The sequence below is a fragment of the Drosophila mauritiana genome, chromosome 3L, assembly GCF_004382145.1.
Source record: "Drosophila mauritiana strain mau12 chromosome 3L, ASM438214v1, whole genome shotgun sequence".
Classification (NCBI taxonomy): Eukaryota; Metazoa; Arthropoda; class Insecta; order Diptera; family Drosophilidae; genus Drosophila; species Drosophila mauritiana.
This window is the reverse complement of record NC_046669.1, coordinates 8,478,817-8,500,658: the sequence shown is the minus strand read 5'-3', so window position 1 is coordinate 8,500,658 and position 21,842 is coordinate 8,478,817. Positions and strand designations below refer to the sequence as shown.

At 42.6% G+C, this 21,842-nt stretch overlaps 2 protein-coding genes across 9 annotated transcripts in view; one reads left to right on the top strand and one right to left on the bottom strand.

Moving 5' to 3' along the window:
• The window catches only part of LOC117138994 (FH1/FH2 domain-containing protein 3), a 38,401-nt gene extending 24,760 nt beyond the window's left edge, over positions 1–13,641 (bottom strand). For 3 of the 8 annotated variants that reach the window (XR_004459346.1, XM_033301069.1, XM_033301070.1), the window contains exon 1: positions 1,637–1,809. Coding sequence is in view for 4 of the 8 variants with exons in the window: in XM_033301068.1 (XP_033156959.1) it covers positions 5,086–5,161; positions 5,298–8,737; positions 8,798–8,848; positions 11,852–12,001 (3,717 nt within the window). In the remaining 4 variants the exon portion in view is untranslated. Of the gene's footprint in view, positions 1–1,636; positions 1,810–5,085; positions 5,162–5,297; positions 8,738–8,797; positions 8,849–11,851; positions 12,163–13,605 lie in introns of those variants that run through there. The other 5 variants (XR_004459345.1, XM_033301065.1, XM_033301066.1 and 2 more) reach the window with 4 other exon arrangements.
• Positions 13,642–18,328: 4,687 nt separating this feature from the next.
• On the top strand, positions 18,329–19,077 carry LOC117138996. Its single transcript, XM_033301072.1, has 2 exons — positions 18,329–18,455; positions 18,513–19,077. Exon 2 carries the CDS (start codon positions 18,532–18,534, stop codon positions 18,814–18,816), a length of 285 nt encoding a protein of 94 aa, XP_033156963.1. The 5' UTR covers positions 18,329–18,455; positions 18,513–18,531; the 3' UTR covers positions 18,817–19,077.
• Positions 19,078–21,842: the final 2,765 nt, after the last annotated feature.

Sequence of the window (21,842 nt, the reverse complement as noted above, 5' to 3'; positions counted from 1 at the left end):
GTGTCTCGGGCTTGGCACGTCAACAGGCGGTCGACGTCGGCGCTGGCAGATTACGCCGGCAGATAATTAAAATCGTAACTACGTTTACGACGTACAGGGCACAGTGGGTGCGTCAAGTGTGCCAACACAATTGGCACAAGCAAAAATTGGTTTAAATTTCGGTTTTTACCACAGTGCAGCTTAAATTGAATTAAATGTATTTCGGTATGGGCAGCTTATTGTTTTGGACAATTCGAATCTTAGCACTATTAATGAGAGAACAGTTAGCATAAGCACAATAGCTGAGTTAATCCGAAATTAAGTTCGTTCTAAATTCTCAAATTCCCATTGTGAATTTTCACACGTCTCTTTGCCAAATCAGTCCACTGAATTTCACAAGAGACTGTAACTTGCCATGCTTGTGTCTATAACTATATAGAAGCTCTTCTGTTGTACTTCGTACTTAGCGCACTAACCGCGTTGAAATGGGGTTTGCTCGCCCCCACCACTGCCTCGCCCCTTGCACAGCTGCTCTTTTATTTTAGCCTTTTTTGCACAGCAGATAGAACTAACTGAATTAACTTATTCCGTTTCGCCATAATAAATTCCACAGCATTCTTTATTTGCATATTCAAAAGTAAATAAATGCTAAGCAGCAGAAGAGCAGACTAAGAAGCAGAACTAGAGTATCTTTAGAGCTGGCTGGGTTAGATTTAGTTGAGTTGGTCATGTGCCTGATTGTTCAGAGGAATATACATATATACACGGTGTAATATAATGCAATCAAGTCTAATTGAGCGCCAGTCGAGGGCCTCGGTATTTGGAGCAGCACAATGAAGCTAATTTGCCGTCAATAATTTGTGGGTTACCAGGTGACAGATGGCAATGCATTTTACTAATGCCTAGTGCTTGTGAAGAGAGAGAAAGGAAGAAAGCACGATCATTTATCGCCTTTGGGGGCAATTTCCCCCGTAATGGTCGAAAATAAACAATATTTCCCAGCTCGTAATTTGGCAAAATCTTCACCGAAGATTTGCTTCCTGGCGGAAAACGAGCCAAAGCAGAAGAAAGAAGCCTGGGCCTCGACTTTTATCGAGATTTATTTGCACAATTCCGGTTTTGGGCTTTGCGCTTCCCTCTCTCTCTTTCACTCGTTCTCTGTCTCTTTTATTGTTGTATATTTCAATTTTTACTACCACTATTTGCTATAGGGCTCCCTCTGCTTCTTCTTTTGCTTTTTGTCCGCAGGGACAGATCCTCAATAGGTGTGAGTTGGTGTTGTCCTTATCGAATAGGCGAAAAGGAGTGCGAGACAGAGGGAGATGGAAACAATACTATACAGAGACGAGACAGCTGTTTCCCAAACTGAAGAACTTTTGACACTGAACCGACGACGTGAAGTGGCGCCCACAGTGGGACCTCAATTAAGACGAATCTTTCGGATTATGCTGTCCATTGACACTGACACAGTGACATGCCAAAAATCGATAGTCTTTAAGGCAAATTGCAATCATATGTGGGCTAGTTGGCTGCTTTGGGTATTCATTATTATTATTAACGATGTTTCCGCCTCTTCCACAATTCGTTTCGCACAATTATCGCCAGTTTCGTTTTCGTTGGCTTAATCACTGGGGATTTGCTTAGCATTTCCAATTACCAATTGTTGTAGCAACTAAAGGCAGTTTAAATATATTTTAAACGTTGCCCTCAACAACAACAAAAGCACACACACAGGGCAACGCGACGCGCGCAGCTGAGCGAAGTTTGGTTTTTGATTCCACGGTGGTTGTTTCACCCGCGACAAAATCGAAGCGACTGAACTTGAGCGCGTTCGCAAGGCAACTGAAAAGCCTGACAAAAAACGCGAGCGCCACAGCGGCGAAGGAGAAAGAAGAAGAATAAGACAGTGTAGCAAGAAGAAGGCAGCGCCAAAAGTGCAAGAAGAAGAGAGTGGGAGACCACGTAAGACAGAGAGAGAGGGAGAGAGACACCGCACTACGTAAGGCTAAATGGTCAGGTACGAAAACACCGGCGCACAGTGGGACAGCTCCAATTATGCATTCGCTTTAAACACCAATATTGGGGAGGCCTATGTAAGTTGCAGTTAATACTTTGGCCAACGTGGCGGATTAGTGATATTATTTTTACCTATAATGGCTACGTGTTTTGCTTCTATTTTAGTACATATTTAATTACAAAAAATTGCAATAGTTTTGCTGAATATTATAATTATATTTTTTTAATAGAAAAAAGTTTATATTTTTATATCAGCCGCTAAATAGATGAGTTTTAGCCCACTATGGATGTTGTCTTCAATATTTCGTTAGTTCCTTACGCATACGTAAGATCTTAAGACGTAAGATACTTGGGGCAGGTTATGAGCGTGGTGAGTTTTTCATGCTATTGGTAAGTTGGAGGCATGTGTGAGTGTGGTCAGGTAAGTGTCTGCAACATTGTTGGGGCTCGGTGTTTGTCTCTCTAATTGAACATGCACTACAACAAATTATCTTGATATAAAAGTGTGTATTTGATTCACATTATAAATAGATACATATTTTCTAATACAATTTATAAAAAAAGGGCTCAGAAAAAAGGTTATTTGATTTCCTAAATTTGATCACACACTTTTTGCTCAGTGTGCATTGCAAGTTGCAAGTGCTCCCATGCGAGGGCCTAAAAATAGCTCGACGGGCAGCGCGTGTGCCACAATTTGGCCTTATCGTTGATGGAGCGTTAGGCTATCATTAGCCGGACTTTATGCAGCTCTCCCGCTGCTCGATGGGCGCTGACTTTTCGCGGTGGGTGTGTGGCAGCAAGGTTGCGATTATGGGCAATGAATTTTGGGTGCAGGCAGCAGATTTACAAGTGCCATTGGGTGGAAATGAGAATGGGGGAGGTGGCCGGCTAATGGCTGCACATTCGATACGCTACTTAATTGCAAATCGATAGTGCCGAATACCAATGGTTATAGCATACCATTAAAGGAGTATATGGCTGAGCTAATTATTTATGGAAGTGTTTTGGTCTCATTAATGCCAATTACCCTTTTTTATATATGAGATAATTGCTGTACTCTAGTGATTACCTGAAACATGTTATTATGTTTAAAATAGCTTTATTTAACCAGAATAGTTATGGGAAGTCCCGCATTTCGCAAAAGTAAAACTACACCCTCTTTTATATTTCACACTGAGGTGTTCCCCAAATAAAATCCAAAACGTTAAACAAACGCTTCCATTATCAAACAGCGATTCAAGCTTAAAAGTGAGTAAGCCCCATGAAAACAGTAAAAAACAGTACAAGAACTGATAATATAGTTGTCCCAGCCCAAGAAAAGAAGCACAACAATTGCCTTGAGAAAAAACCAAGACAGCATCCGGAGATTGGGGATGGGCGCAGCTCCTCGTATGTAAACCTGAGTCATCCGCAGATTGTCGCAATGTTTTTCATGTGTTCATTAGTTTTTTTTTTTCGCAGCTGCGATAAATGAAACTAAATGTCTCGTATAATGTAATTTGGTTAATTTTTGTGTGTGCTTTTGTTTTCGTTTTCACGCATCAATGCCATTTGCTATTTTTGGTAGGCGACTCATTGGGGGTTCAAAAGGTGAGAACACAGATCTTTTCTAGGGAATCTCCGTTAGTATTTTTTATGGCGAGTTGAATGGACTTTCGATTTTTAATGCATGGCGACGTTTTTTATGGCCACATTTGGCAGCACAAAGTCAACAATTGCTTTCAGGTTTTCTGTACACACGGGGCGAAATGAATAAATAAATATTTGCAATCGAAATTTGCCACTCGCTTGACTATATTATATGTGTATATATTTACAGTTATCGCCCAGCCAAAGTCTTCCTTCCCCTCTCGATTTGGCTTTATGTTCATGTTAATTGCATTATGACCCATTTAGCCGAGAGTTGTTCTCGTTTCCCGGCCCTTGTTGGTGTTAATGTGCGTTCTTGTTTGTTGGCCATCAAACTGGAGCGCGATTCTGGATCTGCATCTGAATCCGACACTCAAATCCCGGGAAGGAAGCCCCCAAGCCGCCGACTGAATGTAATTAAGATAAAATTTGTATGCTCATGTTTTTTCTGCCTTTGCTGTTCCGCATTTTGTTCTGACATCGCTGCGCTTTGCAGAATTTGCATTTACACTCAGCTTTTTTGGTTACTAAGGGGTATTTGAAAGGTACCGCTTCTAGCTTAAACGGTTATGCCAATAGAGCTGGAGCTCATTACTTGAATATATTTTCTATACGTTTACCTCTGATAGATAGATAGATAAATGGACAACTTATCATATATAATGATATTATATGTATATTTAGATGGTAGTATGATCTTTAAATAGCTTTCAAATGATATGTGTTTTATTAACAGTGGGTATCAATAAGTCCACTACTTAGGGACATGGTTCTCATTGTTTTGTGATATTTCTTATTTTCAGAATACCAGAGAGTCCGCGATCCGCGTCTGAGTCACAGAACCCGACTGCTCGGCTGCCGCAGCCACTTAAGGGCTGTCACTCAAGACCGAATCTTGCCGGCGATGCCGGAGGTGATAACTGCACCACCGCCTTCAATTGGGTGTGGGGATTGGGTGCGCAACTCGAGTCGAGCCGCCCTACCTTGCCCTTTGTCATTCCAGGTATTAAAATCGAACGCCCAGCTGTGGGTAAGCGATACGGAGCGGTGAGTGTCAAAAGTTCTGCGATAAGTGAAAGGCATAGGGGCCTTATCTATATATCTGCCGATAACTGGGGTTCATGGGTGCTTAATTACTGTATATAGATGAAATATACATAGGTGTAGATTTCAGAGAAAGTTTGATAGGCAACTAAATAATCAATCAGTATAATAATCAAGGCTTGCAAATAAATATAAAAGATCAAAGAAAATGTTGGAAATGTTGTATTATGTTCCGTCGATCAAGTCGGGTATATACCCCACCAACTGAGGGGTATCTGTATAAATAAACTAAAAGTGTGGGCGGCAGTCGATGTATCGCAACAAGACGGGCAGGCTGCCAAAACGCTTGCAATCTGATTCGAAATTATGGGACAACGAGGGGGAGGTGGTTCGGTGGGTGGGTGTTTGGACACTTACCCTGCGCGGCGGCTTGTGTTGTTTTTGTTCGGGTGGCTCATAAAAGTTGCTGCCATTATCCAACCACTCGACATCGCTGCAAGATCAAAAATGAGCGATTAGCAACCACATGTTGAGCAAATTCACCACACAACAAACGAAAAGCTCTCTCCGAAAGCTTAATCGTCGGCATTGTTTTCCCGACTAAATACGAAATACAAAAACGAACTTACCGCTGCATTCTCTGGATAACCGGCAGCTGGGCGGTGCTGTCGTGGATTCGCACCTGATCAGGTGTTATCTCCTCGAGCAGGAACATGTTCTTGCCGGCTAGAGGAGTCAGCTCGGCCTCAGCAGGATTGGTGTTCCCATAGAAGAGCGGGCTGAGGGGGCGGCATGCCCCGCCCAGCAGCTCATCGATGTTCTGGTGCCGCGAAATAAAGAGCTTTTCGCCGGCTCGCCGTGTTTGGGGTGAAAAGCGCGGCTGCAGGGATGTCAGCGTGGGAGTGGGTGGTGGTGGTGGCTCCTGCAGTTGCGATCTTGGAATGTTGTCGTAGGGCGAGGGGCAGCGAACGGGACTGGCACATTGGCCCAGTGGAGGTGGTCGCTCGGAATGGGCGTCAAAGTTGAAGGAGTTGCTCAGCTCCTGGGATTCCAAAGTGGGTGGTGCCAGCCTCAGGTCCACTTCATCCCTAGACTCCTGCTGATTAATCACCACCAAAACTGGTTGCTCCTCATCATCGCTGCTAGCCTGAGCAGGGAGTTGGGTGGCTTCCGTCTCATCCTGTAACCACCAGGCCCGCTCTCCAGACTCCCAGTGTTTGATGATGCGCGGTGGCGGCGTGGGTGGCTTCACCGGTGGTGGTTCGCTCTCTTTTTCCTCTTGCGGTGGCTCCTCGGCTTCCTCCTGCCACCACGCTCTTTCGCCCGACTCAACACGTTGGACATTGAACATCTTTCTGGCTGGTCCGGATAGCCACCAAGGATTGGCGCCACCACTCTTCGGATTACTTCCATTCTTGGAAGCACTACTTTTGGAGCTCCTTTGGCTGCCATTCGATGGTAACCTTAGAGTCACCTCCACATGAGGCTCGCTATTGTTGTTGTTGTTCAGATCACCATTCTCTATGGGAGATTTTGCAGCCTCATCCTCGTCCTGCAGCCACCAGGCATCCTTTTCTGGCGTTATCCTACTCCTGGGCATTAGTTTCACCTGACTGCTAGAGTCCTGATCGTCCTGACTCCACCAGGTGCTTTTGCTCGGCTCTTGGAGATCATCATCCAGAGTATTGAGCGTCTCCTCCGCCAGTGTGTCATCATCGTCGCCATTCTCATCCTGGCGTAGCCACCAGGCCTGCTCCTCCCCAGAGTCAATGTGTCTAAGCCTGTAAGAGGGCATCTCTCCTCTATTATTTTGATCCAAAGCAGAAGCCGTGTTTATCTGTAAGCTGGTATCCTGCCACCAACTGGGATCGTCCTGCTCAGAGGTGGTCAAACTGGCAGTGGTGGTGTGACTTGTCTCCTGGGTGGTACTAGTGGTGCTGCTGGGTAATCTTGTAGCCGTTTCCGTCGTGGTTTCCCGCGGGCAACGTGTGCTCGAACTTGGGGAATTCGTTTTGGGTGATTGTTTCGATTCGCTCGACGGCGTCGTTCGCGGTTCGTTCGTTCGCAAATCTGTGGTCAGACTGATCCCAGAGATTTTCGAGATCTTTGAGGTTCCCGATACTGCCGAGATCACTGGCAACGAATGAGCCTCCGGTTCGCCCGAACTCTCGGAGCTTTCGAGGAAGATCGGTTCGTTATTTGCGTCTTGCTGACGGCTAGCGAAAAAATTCGATACCGCCGATAGCTTCTTCAGTCTTGTCTGCGTTGCTGGCACCACATCCACCACGGCTGGCGGTGATTCAGTGGTGCTATTTGTCTTGTTGGCGTTGGCGACCTTGCCAGCACCGCCCTCTTTGGTGGTGGTCTTCTTTTTAGCCTGCTTTTTTACGCTCTTGACCCGCTGCTCACTGTCCGATGCGGAGGCGGTGGCCGAAGATGAGTTGCCAGTGGTGGTTTCGCTGCAGGATTTGTGACTCTTTGGCTTCAGACTGCCTGGCACCTTGCCATTGCTCAATTTGCTCGATTTTTTTGAGGAACTACCGGAGGCTAGGCTTCCATCGGAACCGGCACTGGGTGACCTTTCAAGGCTACTGCCATTGGGTAGATCCTCGGACTCTCCCCCACTACTAGGAGTTCGAGACTTTCGTGGACGATCCGTGGGTCCCACATTAAGAGAGGATTTGCGGAAGTCTTTGTTGGGCCATTTAACCGCCGAGCTACCTGAACTGGAGCTGCAAGTCTTGGTGGGAGAATCCGCCTTGCTGGGAGGAGCAGGTGGCTTGTTTACTAGGTTTTCCACTGAAGATTGTCGGGAGTTCAATCGTATTGCCTTCGGTGGTGAAAGTTTGGACTTTGTGGATTTTGAAGAGCTCAATGAGCCATTTGTCCTGGGTGGAGACGCAGCTTCTGTGGACTTTGATGAGCACCCATTACTTCTGGGTGGAGATAGGGCTTCAGATGACTTCCCTGAACTCACATTTCCATTGGTTCTTGGAGGGGACAGCGCTTCTGAGGACTTGGCTGAGCTCACAGAGCCATTGGTCCTAGCTGGCGAAACAGTCTCTGGTATGGGCTGAATCTGTTTTCCCTCACCCACCGAACTGGACTTCGCCGATCCTGAACTATTCAACGGGCTGGCACTGTACCGCAGACTGCTGATCCTGTCTCTGTGTGGACTATAAGTAGAACTTATACTGCTGCCAGCACTGTAACGAAGATATCGGGTAGAATCATCTAATCTGTCCGACTGGATCTCCTGATCTGTTGTCTCACGCCTTTTGGTAGATCTTTGGATGGTCTTCTCTATTGTTTTGGCTGGATCAATGCGACGAGTGCGTTGCACGGTTGTGCTGCCCGGCAGAGTGGGCGAAGTGGCTCTAGTCACGACGGATATGGTGATGAAGGTTTCATTTGGTTCTTCATCGTTCTCTGGTTGTTCTTCCTGTTGCTTCGCAGGAGACTTATCTATTCCATTAGACGCCTCACTGGGTTTCTCCTCTATCTCCTGCTCCTTCTCCTTCTCCTTTTCCCGCTCCCTTTCTCTGCTGGCCTTGGCCCTGCTGGCAGTTCTGGCATGAAAATCACTGGTGGTCAAGTAAGATAAGGCACTTCCATTTCCCGAGATCCGAGAACCCGCTCCATAACGACTGCTGTAAGCGTTTCTGGTGGCCGAGGATGATGAACTGGAGGTGGTGGGTGTATTCCCTGCACGATATGTGCTTCCCAATTTACTTCTGGCACTGTCGATGACTGGACTCGGATCCCGAGACTTATTGCGATTAGTATGCTCTAAGGCCACTGGACTGGGATCTCGAGAGCGTCCATATTTCCCAAGGGAGCTGGTAGTATTACCCGTGTACCTCTTAACTGGACTACTTCGCTCACTAGGAGCGGCGTCTTTGGGCTCTGCCTTTGCATATCGACTAACATAGCTGCTGATTGGAGTTGTGGTGGCTGGTGGTGGTGGATCCCTTTTGAGGCGGTACGTTCCTCCAGAGAACGATGGTCTGTAGGAGCTCGGGGTGGCCAGTGAAGTGTAGCGCGAAGTGGAGTCTCCGGAGGTTCCATACTGTGGTTGAAAGCATAGTGTTAGACAATTAATTTGAAGGATTATTGAAAAAATACGCACCGTTGAGCTGCCAGGCTTATAGGAACTGCCCAAGCTCGTTTTCCAGGGTGTCTGAAAATGAATACAAAATTAAATTAAATTAATATATTTATTTACACATATGTAAAGTAAATAAAGCGTATGATAATGCAAATCTATATTTATTTAAAACAAAATAAAGCGGATGATCTTGCACATCTATTTTTATCTGGGACTAAAACTCGATCTTTCAGTGAATCTAACAAACAGTCAGTGAGTGATTTCTTTACAGCTCATTGTGATCTGGCAAGATGTGCATGCACTCATTCATTCAAAAGAAATTGAGACTGATGGTCAATCACATGGCTTTCATTGATTGGCGCTCTAAGAGTTCGAATGCAATTGACTCCAGCAAAATAAGACGAAAACAGAGTGGTGCCCCACATTCCACCCCCTCTGACTGCAGCCCCAGCTTTTCTCTCTATATCCTGGGGAAAATTTTCTCAATGAGCTGTGCACTCGACAATTATTCGCACGCATTTCATCATCGTCAGCCACAGAGGCACATCAGCAGCAACCTCAGCACATCGCCAACATTGAATGCCAAAGAATCCCATAGCCCATATAGCCCATATCCCCCAGTTTCCCCCAATGGACTATTTGTGGTTGGGAGAGTGGTGCCTCTTTGAACTCGCCCATTGCATTTTTCATCCGATTCGGTTTGGGATTTCTGCCGAGTCTATTTCATTTTCAATTAAATGGCGCTGTTGCACGCGCTTTTCAATTAATTTGGACGTGTAAACAGATTCATTTCGATTATTTCAACATCTGCCTTCTAATCTCGGCCGCAGCGCATTAGACGATTGCCCTCGTCCATCGAGACACGTTGAGTTCTCCTCGTATATAATGAAAATTGCGGGGGCCCCGACCACTTTGCCCTTTCCTAATTGAGGATGGCCGGGTGGTTCGTGGGGGCTGTGGGTTGGCGGGTTTTGTGCACTACATCTTTGAGGATTAGACACCCATTTACCAAAGCAAAATTGCAAAATTCGTGTTGCCAGTTTTCAGATTTTTGGCAAACTCAAACGGTTTGTGTTAATTATTGCAAATTATTTTTAATGACGAGTTCAAATGCTGTTGAACCCAATACTTTAAGTAAATGTGCTAAACTAAATACTAAATTATTGTGCATTCATTGAAGAAACTTAATCCAATCCCACTTATCTTAACCCTATATGAACTCCCATGACTGTAGTGGAATTCGCCCATGAAAATACTTTTCAGGAATTTCTCTATGTAAATAACTTAAAATAGGGCCCTTCCCAAGTGGCGCCCATCCCGGCAAATGACACCTATCCGGGAATAAAAAATAATATTATTACATTTCGAGGCGCCGCCCGCCCAATGTGAAGAATTGGCGAGCGAGCGAGAGGGAGTGAGGAAGAAAGAAAGACAGACAGTCTCGGCTAATTGTTTTCGCTCAGTGAAATGGAATGCCAAACACACAAATAGCCAACAATGTGCAAAACAAGCAAACGGAGACACTCAGCCGGAGGAGAAAAAGACTGGAGGATCGTGATGGTGTGGATGTAGATGGGCCTATGGATCTTCTCTGGAATGAGTTCGCCATGTGTACATTGTTCACCGCCGATTCCAGCAGAGTGCTGCACTTCTGACAGCATTATTATGCGGTCTCAATTAGGAGATTGCAGAATCTCGGAGTCTGCAGATCAGGAGCAGGATGCGCTATAATGCGCCTGTCTGTCAGTAGCCACAGCCCATTAAGCACGACCAGGAAAGCCATCCACTCACAGAGTATTTAGACTGTGACCCCAGATGATTCGAAGTGGCGACTGAATATTCGCTTGCCAGACAAATGATTTATTTTTAAATGCGTTTTCTAGTTTGCTCTGTGTCGAAGTGTCGAAAATACGTTTCTGGAAACTCAAATATGTGGAGATCGGCGCTAAAAAGGATAAGGAAATATTCAATCCCAGAGAGTTTGCAAATAAAATTTAGGGAAATAAAAAAACTAATAGTCAATCTAGATTTGAAAATTATTGTGATTATCTGCATCGCAAGTTTTAACAATTCGCAATAACCAATTCATGAGTTATAATCAATGCCGAGCTTATTCATTTTCGATATTTTCCGAATTTTTATTAACTTTTTTGATAATTACATATATGTAATAAATCTAAACGTATTTTAAATAACTTTGAACAACTAAATCGCACTTTTTTTTCGTAACAAATAATTATTCCCGTTTTCACTCCTAAACCAATTCTATATTTAAAGCCAAACAAGTTCTTATACAGAAGGGCTACCAATTCACGAAGATCAACAATTTTACCAAGTATTCAAAGACCTAACCAACTGCCAAATCGCTATCCTATCTGGGGCTAGTCTTTCTTTTTATCCTTGGCGCCGATTCCAAATGTGTTATCTACACTGATCATCATCTCGATCCGTTTCCGGATCTTCAGTCAAATCAGTAGTTGGCGGTGGATCCGTTCCCGTATCCGGATCGGACTTCGAAATCTCATCCGGATCAAGACTGCCCTTAAGTCCCAAATCTTGGGTCTCTGGCTCAAATGGATCCCAACACGGAGCCTTCGGTGGTTCATTTATAATCGAATCCCGCATGGCACGCATTCCCATCTCAAGGGCGCAGTCCATGGAATTCCTGTCCGGTGGTTCGCGGGTTAGAGGCCCATTGAAATGCACATAAATGTCTCCCTGGGCAGCCAAATCTAGTCCGTAGGTGGTTAGATCCTCACCAAAGACCAGCTGCGTGGCGCCCGGATTCGTGTGCGTAGCTCTCATGGCGGCCAGCAGGCCGATCATCCCAAATTGATCGGTCAGCATCGTGGCCGGAATATTAGTGAATTTCCCATCGTCTGTGCTACGTATTCCCGCGGCATTTGTGTTGGTTGTGGAGGAGGTAGATGCCTCCTCGGGCTCCTCCAACACCGATTCATAAGAAGGCTGACCAAAAATATCAGCAAACGTGGGCATCGACGGCTGGCGATCGTAGAGTTCCGGGAAGAGTTTGTAATCCGATTCGATTTCAGATTCTACGCTCGAAGTGCTTACGGTTTCCGGTGGCTCTTCGCTGGGCGGATCCGGCAAGGGCGGTGGACGTTGTGGCTCCACCTTTTCTGCACTGGGTGCAGTCTCCTGGTTCTTCTTTCTCAGCGCTATCGAGGGATTCACCTTGCAACGTGGACGTCGGCGCCGTGGCATTTTTTATCTTTTTATCAAAAAATGTCCTTGTCTTGTGTCTGTGTGCGAGTGTTGTGGGGGATTTGGATGGGTGAGTGTGCGTGGATAATCTCGGACTCAGATAGCTCGTTTCAGAAATCCTTATCTCGAAGCCTATTTGAGAAGCGCCTATCACCGCCTTCCCATGTGCTACACTACAACAAATTTTGATATGTTTTGATGAATAATTCAAATGAAAACTGATTGTGATCGAATTGTGCGACGAGTATATATATTCCTAATGAAATTAATAATCGATATATGGTTTAATAATTACCGATTTTGCTAATACATTATGAATATAAATGTAGTTATATGATAACATACTTGCTTCTTTGAATATAAAGTTAAAGACTTTAGTTATATTTGCCCCTTTTTTGTTTCTCCATTACCGTTCCCCTACTTTCTCGCTTCACAAACAAATTGCATGAGTATTCACACTTTGTTAATTAATTAGGTGGTGCGTGCTCTCACCGGAGAACTTTCAACTTTATGCTTGTCATAAATATTTACAACTTCCTCCTGGCCATAAAAATCCTACACAAAGTACCAACTCCAATGAGGAAAAAAGAGACAGAAATCATTTTGCTTTACTCCCAACATTTTTAGAAACATTCTAAATATAATTGGAGAAATGACTCGGGAGAAGATGAAGTGGTAGAAGTGCGTGGGATGGGGTGGAAACTTGTTGTTTGCCGCCCATAAATTGATCAGTTTATTAGATTCTGAGACCCGAAAAATATTTAATTGATTTATGCTCAATGAGTCAAAAGTCAGGCTAAAGTCATAAACTGGATGCCGGGGAACAAAAGGATATAATGAGTTGAACATAAAGGGGATTAGTAGAAAGCGATCAAAGTTGGGGAATGGCAACCGAAATGAAGTGGTTGTATTGAGATTATAGAAATAGTGCACATTTTATTCAAAATTTGTGAGTATCACATGATGTTGAACGGGTTAATAATATAAATAAATATGATGATAACGTCAATAAATAACACAAAATATTTACTTGGGAACTGTCAGTCATTGGTCAGTAGCAATAATGAATCTGCCATAAAATCTGTCAAATAACTCAAAATTAATTCCTTTGACAAGTGTGCGAATACGCAAGCACTAACATAAATCAAGTTAAATAGGTTTAAAATTCGGCACTTAACCTGCTTACCAAAGTAAATGCCATTTATTCATACATTGGTTTGCTATTCAAACACTAAACAATTCGTTCATTCAGAAGCCACACCTCGGCCATAATTTGTGCTATTTGTGTGGATAGGAAATTAGAACAATCAACTAGACGCAAATCCCAACCAAAAACCAGACAATGAGCAAATTTGTATCTAAATTGTTTATCAATGGATCTGGAGCCCACCACATCGAGAGCGAACATTCAGATACATTTTATCTCGAAATACTCGTGTGTGAGGTAAGGCAACAAATTAGAAATAAACAAAATCCGTGGATGCGAAGAATTGCAAAAAGGCACAGAGCGAAGATACACAGATCAAGATACACACTATATAGTACGAGTAGGTATTATGCAGATACAGATACGGATAGTTGGCGCTGCATTAACTAGTACTTACATAACTGCGGTAGGACGACATTACGTTGCTCTTGGCAAGCGATCCTCGATCGCAGGTCTGATCAAAATTCGGTCACAATATGTTTATCACCCTTTCAAAATTGGTGTATAATTTATTTTGGTATGGCCTGGGTTTGGTAATCCAATCTGGCAAGCACTCGCGCGAGATCGAAACGGAGGAACTCGAACCGCTGACGACAATTACGAAAACGTATCTGCCGGATGCCGCCTCTCAATTGCAATAGATGCAAAATAAATTAGATGCACTTACTGAAATCGCGCGCGTGCGACAAATTTCTACGACACTCTCTCTGCATTCCCCTATTTTATACCACTTTATTTTATTGTATTTATTTCTTTTCTGCTTGGTAAACTATTATTTCCTTTGCTTTTATTCGCGCTCGGCGATCACTCCGTGATCGGTATCGGGATCGGCCGTGTGCCACTTTACATAATCCACCGGCACGCACCGGGCAGGTTTGGGATATATACTGGCGGTGCCTATAGGGCATACGCGCAGATATAGCCTATAGCACCCCGATCTATTTGGGAATGCAGCCGGCGAATGCGACAGAATCGGACGCGAGGCTCGCGCTTTATTTATGCGTTGATATTTTTCTTATTTTTTCCTATTTTCCCATTTTCCATCGCCTGCGTTTTCCGTTTCACGACGACGGGAACGCATATCACTTTTGCTTTTATTTTCAATTTACTTTGGGAGCAGCACAACTTAAGCTGTTATTTATAAATTTAGCAACATTCACACACTCGCTGAAAGATTGTGTCGCATGCAAACGCGATTTTTGTTTTCAGTTCTCGATTTTTTGTTGGCCCACAGCGAATCCGGCCGAGATGAAAATCATGTGCGACTCGGCGCGTTGTCAAAGGAAAACTGTTTGGCCGCAGTGAAAATATTTTTGTGCCGAGATTTTCCCTCGCACCGAATTGCGTGAAAAGCTGAGTGGAGGAAAATCTCCGGCGCTCTCGCTTTGAGTATGCGTGTATTTTCGGCAAGCGAGAGATTCGATCGGAGATGAAGCTCTCGGAGATTCTGCCGACTTTGTAAATTGCAATCGAGAAAGAAATAAAAGTTTTTAACATACCCTGAAAGAGGGTATCATTATTATCATTATTCCCCAACATAGTTCCAACGACAGATCCTTTGTACGGACAATTCATATCCCTTCTCTCTTGAACGGACAAGCATTTTTTTGGGTCAAGCTAAGCGGACAAGTAAATATAACTAAAATATAACAAAACAACCCAATTTTGTCAATAGAACAAAACGAAAATTAACGAAATAATATGTACTTATAAAATTAACTTCTTGCCTAATTAATAGTCAGAGCATTTGAAATTGAGTTTTATAAGAGTTCGAAATACATTGTGCAATTTTTGGCCACAAAGAAAACCATAGTCATAACGAAGAGCATTAAAGGCTTCGTGTCGTCATTGATTCATCGTTTCTTATTCCCGTGTGTATCTGGTCCGCATATATATCTGACAGAAATCGGCCAACCGGCTATATGTGCCAGCTTCTCGATTTCAACTATCGCAATGTAAGGAAATGCGTAAAAATTCTTGTAATGCTAACAAAATGCAACTCTAAAATATTTTGCATCTATTTAGGCTGCTTCATTCCGTCGTAGCTATTTTGGTCTATTATAAGTAGAATAATTGTATTTAAATATTTTTGGCATCGGTGACTAATCGATGAGTGGGATCATAATCGAGGGCGGGGGGTATCCAGAAAGTGACACAAAAAGTATGTATGATGCAAACAATAATTGTCACCTACAGATACAGATGCGGTCTGTCATGTTCTCATGAATGAAAGACAGCGAAAGGCAGGCCAAAGATCTCGAGGGTCTACAACCTGAGGAGGTGTTCCCTTGGATTATTCTCTTTAGAATGAAAACCGAGAATGAAAATTACTCTCAACTTAACACATAAGATTTCCTCCGAGTTTTATTTAAGATCTTTTACGATCGAGCCTTTTAATTTCCCCCACCAAATAAGAAACATTTATATCTGTACTTTTCTTAAATCATACTTATTTACTTACCCTCTGCGCCGTGCATTCATTATTCGGTTAATTTGTGTATCAAAGATTGGCCGGGTAAACTATCACAGATATCATGCAGAAGACAACGACACATATCGCATATTTGTTCTGGTTTTAAAAATAAAAATCTGTGTGGCACTTTTGCAGTTGCCTCTGCTGCCGGCAGTCACCGGAAACGTGCGGCTAAAAAGATGACGTCTAAATACGAAACAAAACTGGCATTCGTTTCGGCTTTACTAAAGACATTTAAACTAAATATGCGCAAAATGCCAAATAGCAGCCGAGTGAAATAGAATGCTTGCGCCATAAATCAGACAAAGATGCTAAATTAATAGAGAAGAAAGGGCGTGGAGTGGAAATGCCAAAGCCAAAAGCATCGGCATCAATGGGCTAATAGCCCCCTGGCAAAGTGGCTCGACACTTTGACGAAAGACACGCAGGGGCGGCGTCTTAGTCTTAACCCAATCTGACCGACAGATACAAATAGCTTTCAGCGCTGCATTAAAAATTATAAAAGATCCACAACAGGCGTGCATTTCGCATGCTTTCCACAAATATTTTCCCAGTGCGTGCTGCCGCCGGAGACGCCAACGCAACCCAGAAAAAACGCTGCAAACGCTAAAAACTGAAAACTGAAAACCGAAATCCGAAAACTGAAAAGCTGAATGCAAACAAATCAAGAGGAACGAACGGTGGCGGTGGAAAACTAGAAACGGATTTTGGGCAGGCAATAAAAAGAAATACACCGACAGCCATAAAAGTCAGACCCGGCAATCCCCGGGAGCAACGGCGAGGTGCACCACGCAGTCGGTCAATCATGCTGGCCCATGCCAACCCCGTTTCCCAGTCGCTCATCTGCAGTGAGAGAAAAAAAACAACAATTATTTGGGTAAATAAGGTCAATTCCATTAACAATAATAGCCTTATTACCTTCAAAAGGATTTCCATCGAATAATCGATTGCAAAGTTTATCAATCTTATCATTTAAGTTATTTTAAGATTTTTTCTCAGTGCTTGCCCGGGGCTCCAACTTCATCCGCATCCCAGTGGCCAATCTTTGGGCCTTTCAATCATTTCGTACGATTTTCAAATTTGTAATTTACGAGTGTGTCTGCAGCCGCTTGGGGGCGTGCCTTTAGCGACATATTATGCAATAAAACGATGCACACGCTAGTTAATAAAACGAATAGAGTGCGATGTTGCCAGGGGGAGGAGCCCCAATTTGGGGAAACAGGAACGGGGATCAGGAATTGGGATGACGCTTCAAGTAGAAGCGATTTGTTTGTGTGCTCATAAAAACCATTTTCTGGGAGAAATATTATTTTCCCAGAAGAAAATTATATTGCGTAGAAGAAATGCATTGTTAAATTGAAGATGACAAATATGGAGCAAGGTTTACATGTATTTTATATCAAGATTTTAACTTCTTATTTCAAGCGTAAAACTGTTTTTATTTTATTATTTATTGTTATAAAAGAAACCGACATTTAATTTAATCTACTTTGAAAACTTATTTTCCGAAACACATTGCCTTATTGGAATTTCGACCTAACAGGCGGTTGTTTGCCCCGAAAGTTCATAAAAATATACACACACGTTTTCTTTTTGTTTCTCTATAAACAAAGTATAGCACATCAAACATATTTTGGCTTCTGGCTTTTTAGTTGCCATGTCACAGCTAAATACAATGAGCCCCAATTTGCAGTTAATAGCTTTTTGGTTCACGTTTTAGTTCATCTTTTTTTTATTTACATCTCATTTTCCGCTCGGCTGTAGATGGATGGCTATTGCCACATATTCGTCTCACATTTTTCCCATTTTCCAAGCAGCGATCTGCTCCGTTTTGGTGTGCTAATATTTAATTTAAATATTGTATTTTGCCGCCGCCTTTTGCTGTTGTTCTTAACCAACCTCACTGCGTGTTGCAATCTTCAAGCGGATTTGTTTGCTTTTTTCCGACAAATATGTGGCGATGTGTTGTTGTTTGGGCTGCTCTGCGGATTTGATCGCTGTTTCAAGGTTGCATTGCATGGAGCTGTTGCTAGAAGTGTGTGCCTGGGTCTCAAGTATTTCTTTTTGTTTCGTTCGCGGGAATATTACGTATACGCATTGCGTATACGCAGGGGCGGACACAAATGCCGTTGAGGTTTTACCCTTACCCTTCTTCTTTGACGGTCTCCTCTTAAGATCCGCCCCTGACTGCATAGATCTTAAACGGATGCAGCCTGTTGATTTTTGGGATATTTTTTATGGTAGTACTTAGAGGCAGCTTATTTCGGAAGCGCTGATAGCTATCTGAAGAGGTACGCTCCATTTGAAGTGGATTTTGATTCGATTTGGCAAGCACTGACAATTTTGCTTGGAATCATTGTAAAACCTAAATAAATAAATATATAATATATATAATATATATATATATATATATTTAAATAATAAAAATATATATATAAATAAATATTATATATATATATATAATATATAAAAAATAATATTCTGGTTAATTGAAACATACTGAAATACTAATACTTATTTGCCGCCAAAGATAAAAAGCTTTTTGAAATACCTTTTCGAAACTATGCGGTTCTAAACACTTTTGGCAAGAGTTGCCAGCACAAATAATTATCCGATTTCTATATATAAATCCACCACAGAGGAAGGCGAAAAATGCGACGAAAACAAAACGACAAGGTGGAATGCAAAGAACGGCCGTAAATGCGAAAATATCTCGAACGCTCTGCGGTAAATATTATTTTGTAAAATCAGGAAATCACGGAAAGTGCACTGAGGTATCAGCCATTAATAAGTGTTTTATAAGTGATGAAAAATTAAGTTGACTTCTGCAGTTCGCCGAAAAATAGAATAATGGTTCTGCTACTGGTGCACCTGAGGCGCCTCATTTTGCTGCTGACGGTCGTTTACCTGAGCGGAGCGGTATTCCGCCGCCTCCTCACAGAACGGCACCACGCCCACATCCTGCAGGGCAATGGTTACATGAGTTTCGGACGTCTTCGTGGTGGCGGTGGATCCAAGGAGCCGTATCACTTCCAGTGGTGGGCCTACATCTACACCTGTTATGCATACGCCGTGCTGGTGAACTACGTCAACATGCGCCGGCTGACCAACCTTATCGAATTTTTCTTGAATTAATGTTTTCGTTTATGACTTAGAATAATTTGAGCAATCGCGATTAAACAAAAATCGAATTCCCTACCCTTTTAAAGTTATGTTATAGCAAGCTTATTGTATTAATAGATCATTTTTGTAATTTATTATTTACTTCTTAATAATTGAATGTCTTAAATAAAAGTATATACAAAATGTCTACATTTACCATAGAGCTTGCACATGCGCCCTCTATGTGTTGAGTGCTAGATCATTTGCGACGAATGCGCCACCTATGTGTAAGCTTGATCCAGGTTTGTGTATTGGCTAAGAAAATTTTTAATTTCTTTTTTTATGGCTTCTATTTGATGTGAAACTGAAAAATATTAAACAAAATAAATAAAACAAATTAAATAATACTTCTATTATTAGCATGACCTACTCTAAATCTTGTTATACGTATACAAAATTACGGAAATATTAATATGCGCTCCCAATCATAATGAATACCGACAGCAAAAATTGCCGATGACACCTCTGCTAAGAATATTTACGTTAAACACAACAAATATTTAGCGCAAACCGCACACCAACATTTAAATTTAATTAGAAACGTCAAATTTAATTTTTTCACCGGCTACAATAATTAAATTTCGATTGCTTTTAGCATCACGAAATGCAAATATTTTTGATGATTAATCGCTTTGACAAAAACATGAAAATCCGATAGACGAATATAAAATACTCTTAAAAACTAAAAACATGTTTATTTTTCTAAAGCTTTTATTTAACATCGAAAATTTGTAATTTTTATATTTGACTTATAAAATCGTATTTAAAATTACCTCTTTATATTGCAGACATGGTGCATACAATGCTAATGAAACTCTGGCATAGAATAAATCTGTCAACAGCCCATTTCATTGGTAAGATCAACATGCAAGGGAAAGAGTAAATGTGTAGATACAAAAATATAGTCTTAAGTATTGGTAGTAGTAGGTTTATTTTGGCCGTCTATTTATAAATGCTGTGTCTATTATTAAACCGCTTACGTGCTTCCTGAAATGCTTGTTTATTACTCAAGCAGAAAACTGTTTTCTGTTTGATTATAGAATCCTAATACCTTATAGCGCAGGTATTATTTTTTGAGCACAACTCTTGAGCTAGATCGGCTCTGAATATTATAGAATATTTCACGCTTTCTTGCACCCACCAGCCCATATATCTTGCACAGCATCGCAACATCTTTGCCGTATTTTTCATCCGAATGAGTCAGATTGTGCGCCACGTCACAGCCCGATGTCGATGCTATGTGGCTAAATGGCCAACGGATAGTGGGTGCCACCGGGACATGCAAAATCCCAGATTTGTCAACGGCCCATATCCACCGACCATCTACAATGGCTATTGACGTTATGGGAGCGGCGTTTGTGAATCATCAGCCAGATGATTGCCACTTGTCAACGGAAAGCCGAAAATTCGCGAAAACTCAAGAACCGGGAAGCAAAGTGGTCGATTTTCCAGGGAACTGCAACGCATTAGAGCCCCTTTGTTGTTCGTTTCTGAATGCATTAGGGAGCTATTTATATATTTACACCACCCGATGGCTGGGGGTTTTCAGCGCCACCCACCTCGTTGGAGCCTCGGATGGCGCCCACTTGAGCTTATCTGGCAGCCACTCCACTCTGCTCCACTCCTGGGCAAAAAGAGGAGTATCTTGCAGAAAGTGGCCGCGCGTCAAGTAGGCACACACTCTATAAAGCTGAAGTCGATCTATATTTAGCTGCATAGCAGCGGGCACCGAGATGTGTGTGCATCTGTGAGTATCTGTGATCATAACAATTTTGACCTAATTTTGTATAGCTGGCACACGAAACATGAAAGAATTAGAAGACACCCAACGGCCGCTGAGTGATTTCTGTCTTGATGTGGAGGTAGGAAAGTGGGGAATGGGGATGGGATTGGGGTATGTGGATTGGGGAACCAGGAGATCCTGTCCCCATCACTGACCTCAGTGCAGCTGTAAAATGATGGGCAATGGGCCGGAAAACAGACACACCGACACCTGGCAAGCGGGCATCATCTACGCATAGAACTCAAATCTTGATGAGAATGGGATTCTTTGACTAAAGGTGTCGTTCTTGTCTGGCTTTGTGATATTTTTGGCTGACTTATTTATCGGCGAACGGCTTGCTACATATTCGCCAGGTTATTTTTAAATTATTACACATTCCAAAATGTGGCAAACACACAAAATGTTAAATATTATTCTACGGCTGCCTGGCGCGCACTTATATATACAGTTGGGTAGCGGCAACATTGTATATATGCATGCATAAAATAAATAAAGTTATGGCCAGCGAAGAGCCAAGTATCTACAAGATACGAAAGCGAACGGAGCAAGAAACTGCTCTAATATATAAGGATGGTTAGCCCATCTAGACCTCTGGATGTGTGTGTCAGTTGGCCTCAGGTGAAATGTGTGTGGAAAATGAACACGATTATGAGCAAGCCGAGAAAAAAGGCACAAATAACACGAAATTCGGTTGCTAAAAATAAGCGAAAATTCATTTTTAAGTATAGTCAGGCAAATGTGTGTTTGTGTGTGGAGCACAGGTGGAGGAGATCGCTCGAAGACGAACGAGAATTTTCACTCGAAAAGCTTCGGTTCCTTTGGAAAAGTGAGCCAAAAACCGCAGCACGAAGCGTGTTCGCAATGTAACAGAAATTATTTACACAATATGTATTTACTATGGGCACATGGAGAGACCCGTCAGTTGCCAAAAAGATATAATGCTGAGACAGTCATCTACGTGACCATTGAACAACAATTGTTAGATGACATCGCATTGTCTGAGGCTGAGCAGACTGCTGTCCGCACGGCCAAGGATTCACTCAAAATTGTATATTTTTGTTTATTTCGCACACTTTTTTCACTCTCTACGTCTATTTATTTATGCTGGCGAATAACACGTTTGGATGCCAAAAGTCAAGTATTTTTAGAAAACATTGCTGTAATCCTAATTGGCTGTTAGCGAATAATTTAGAAGGCATATCATAGAAAATTTTGA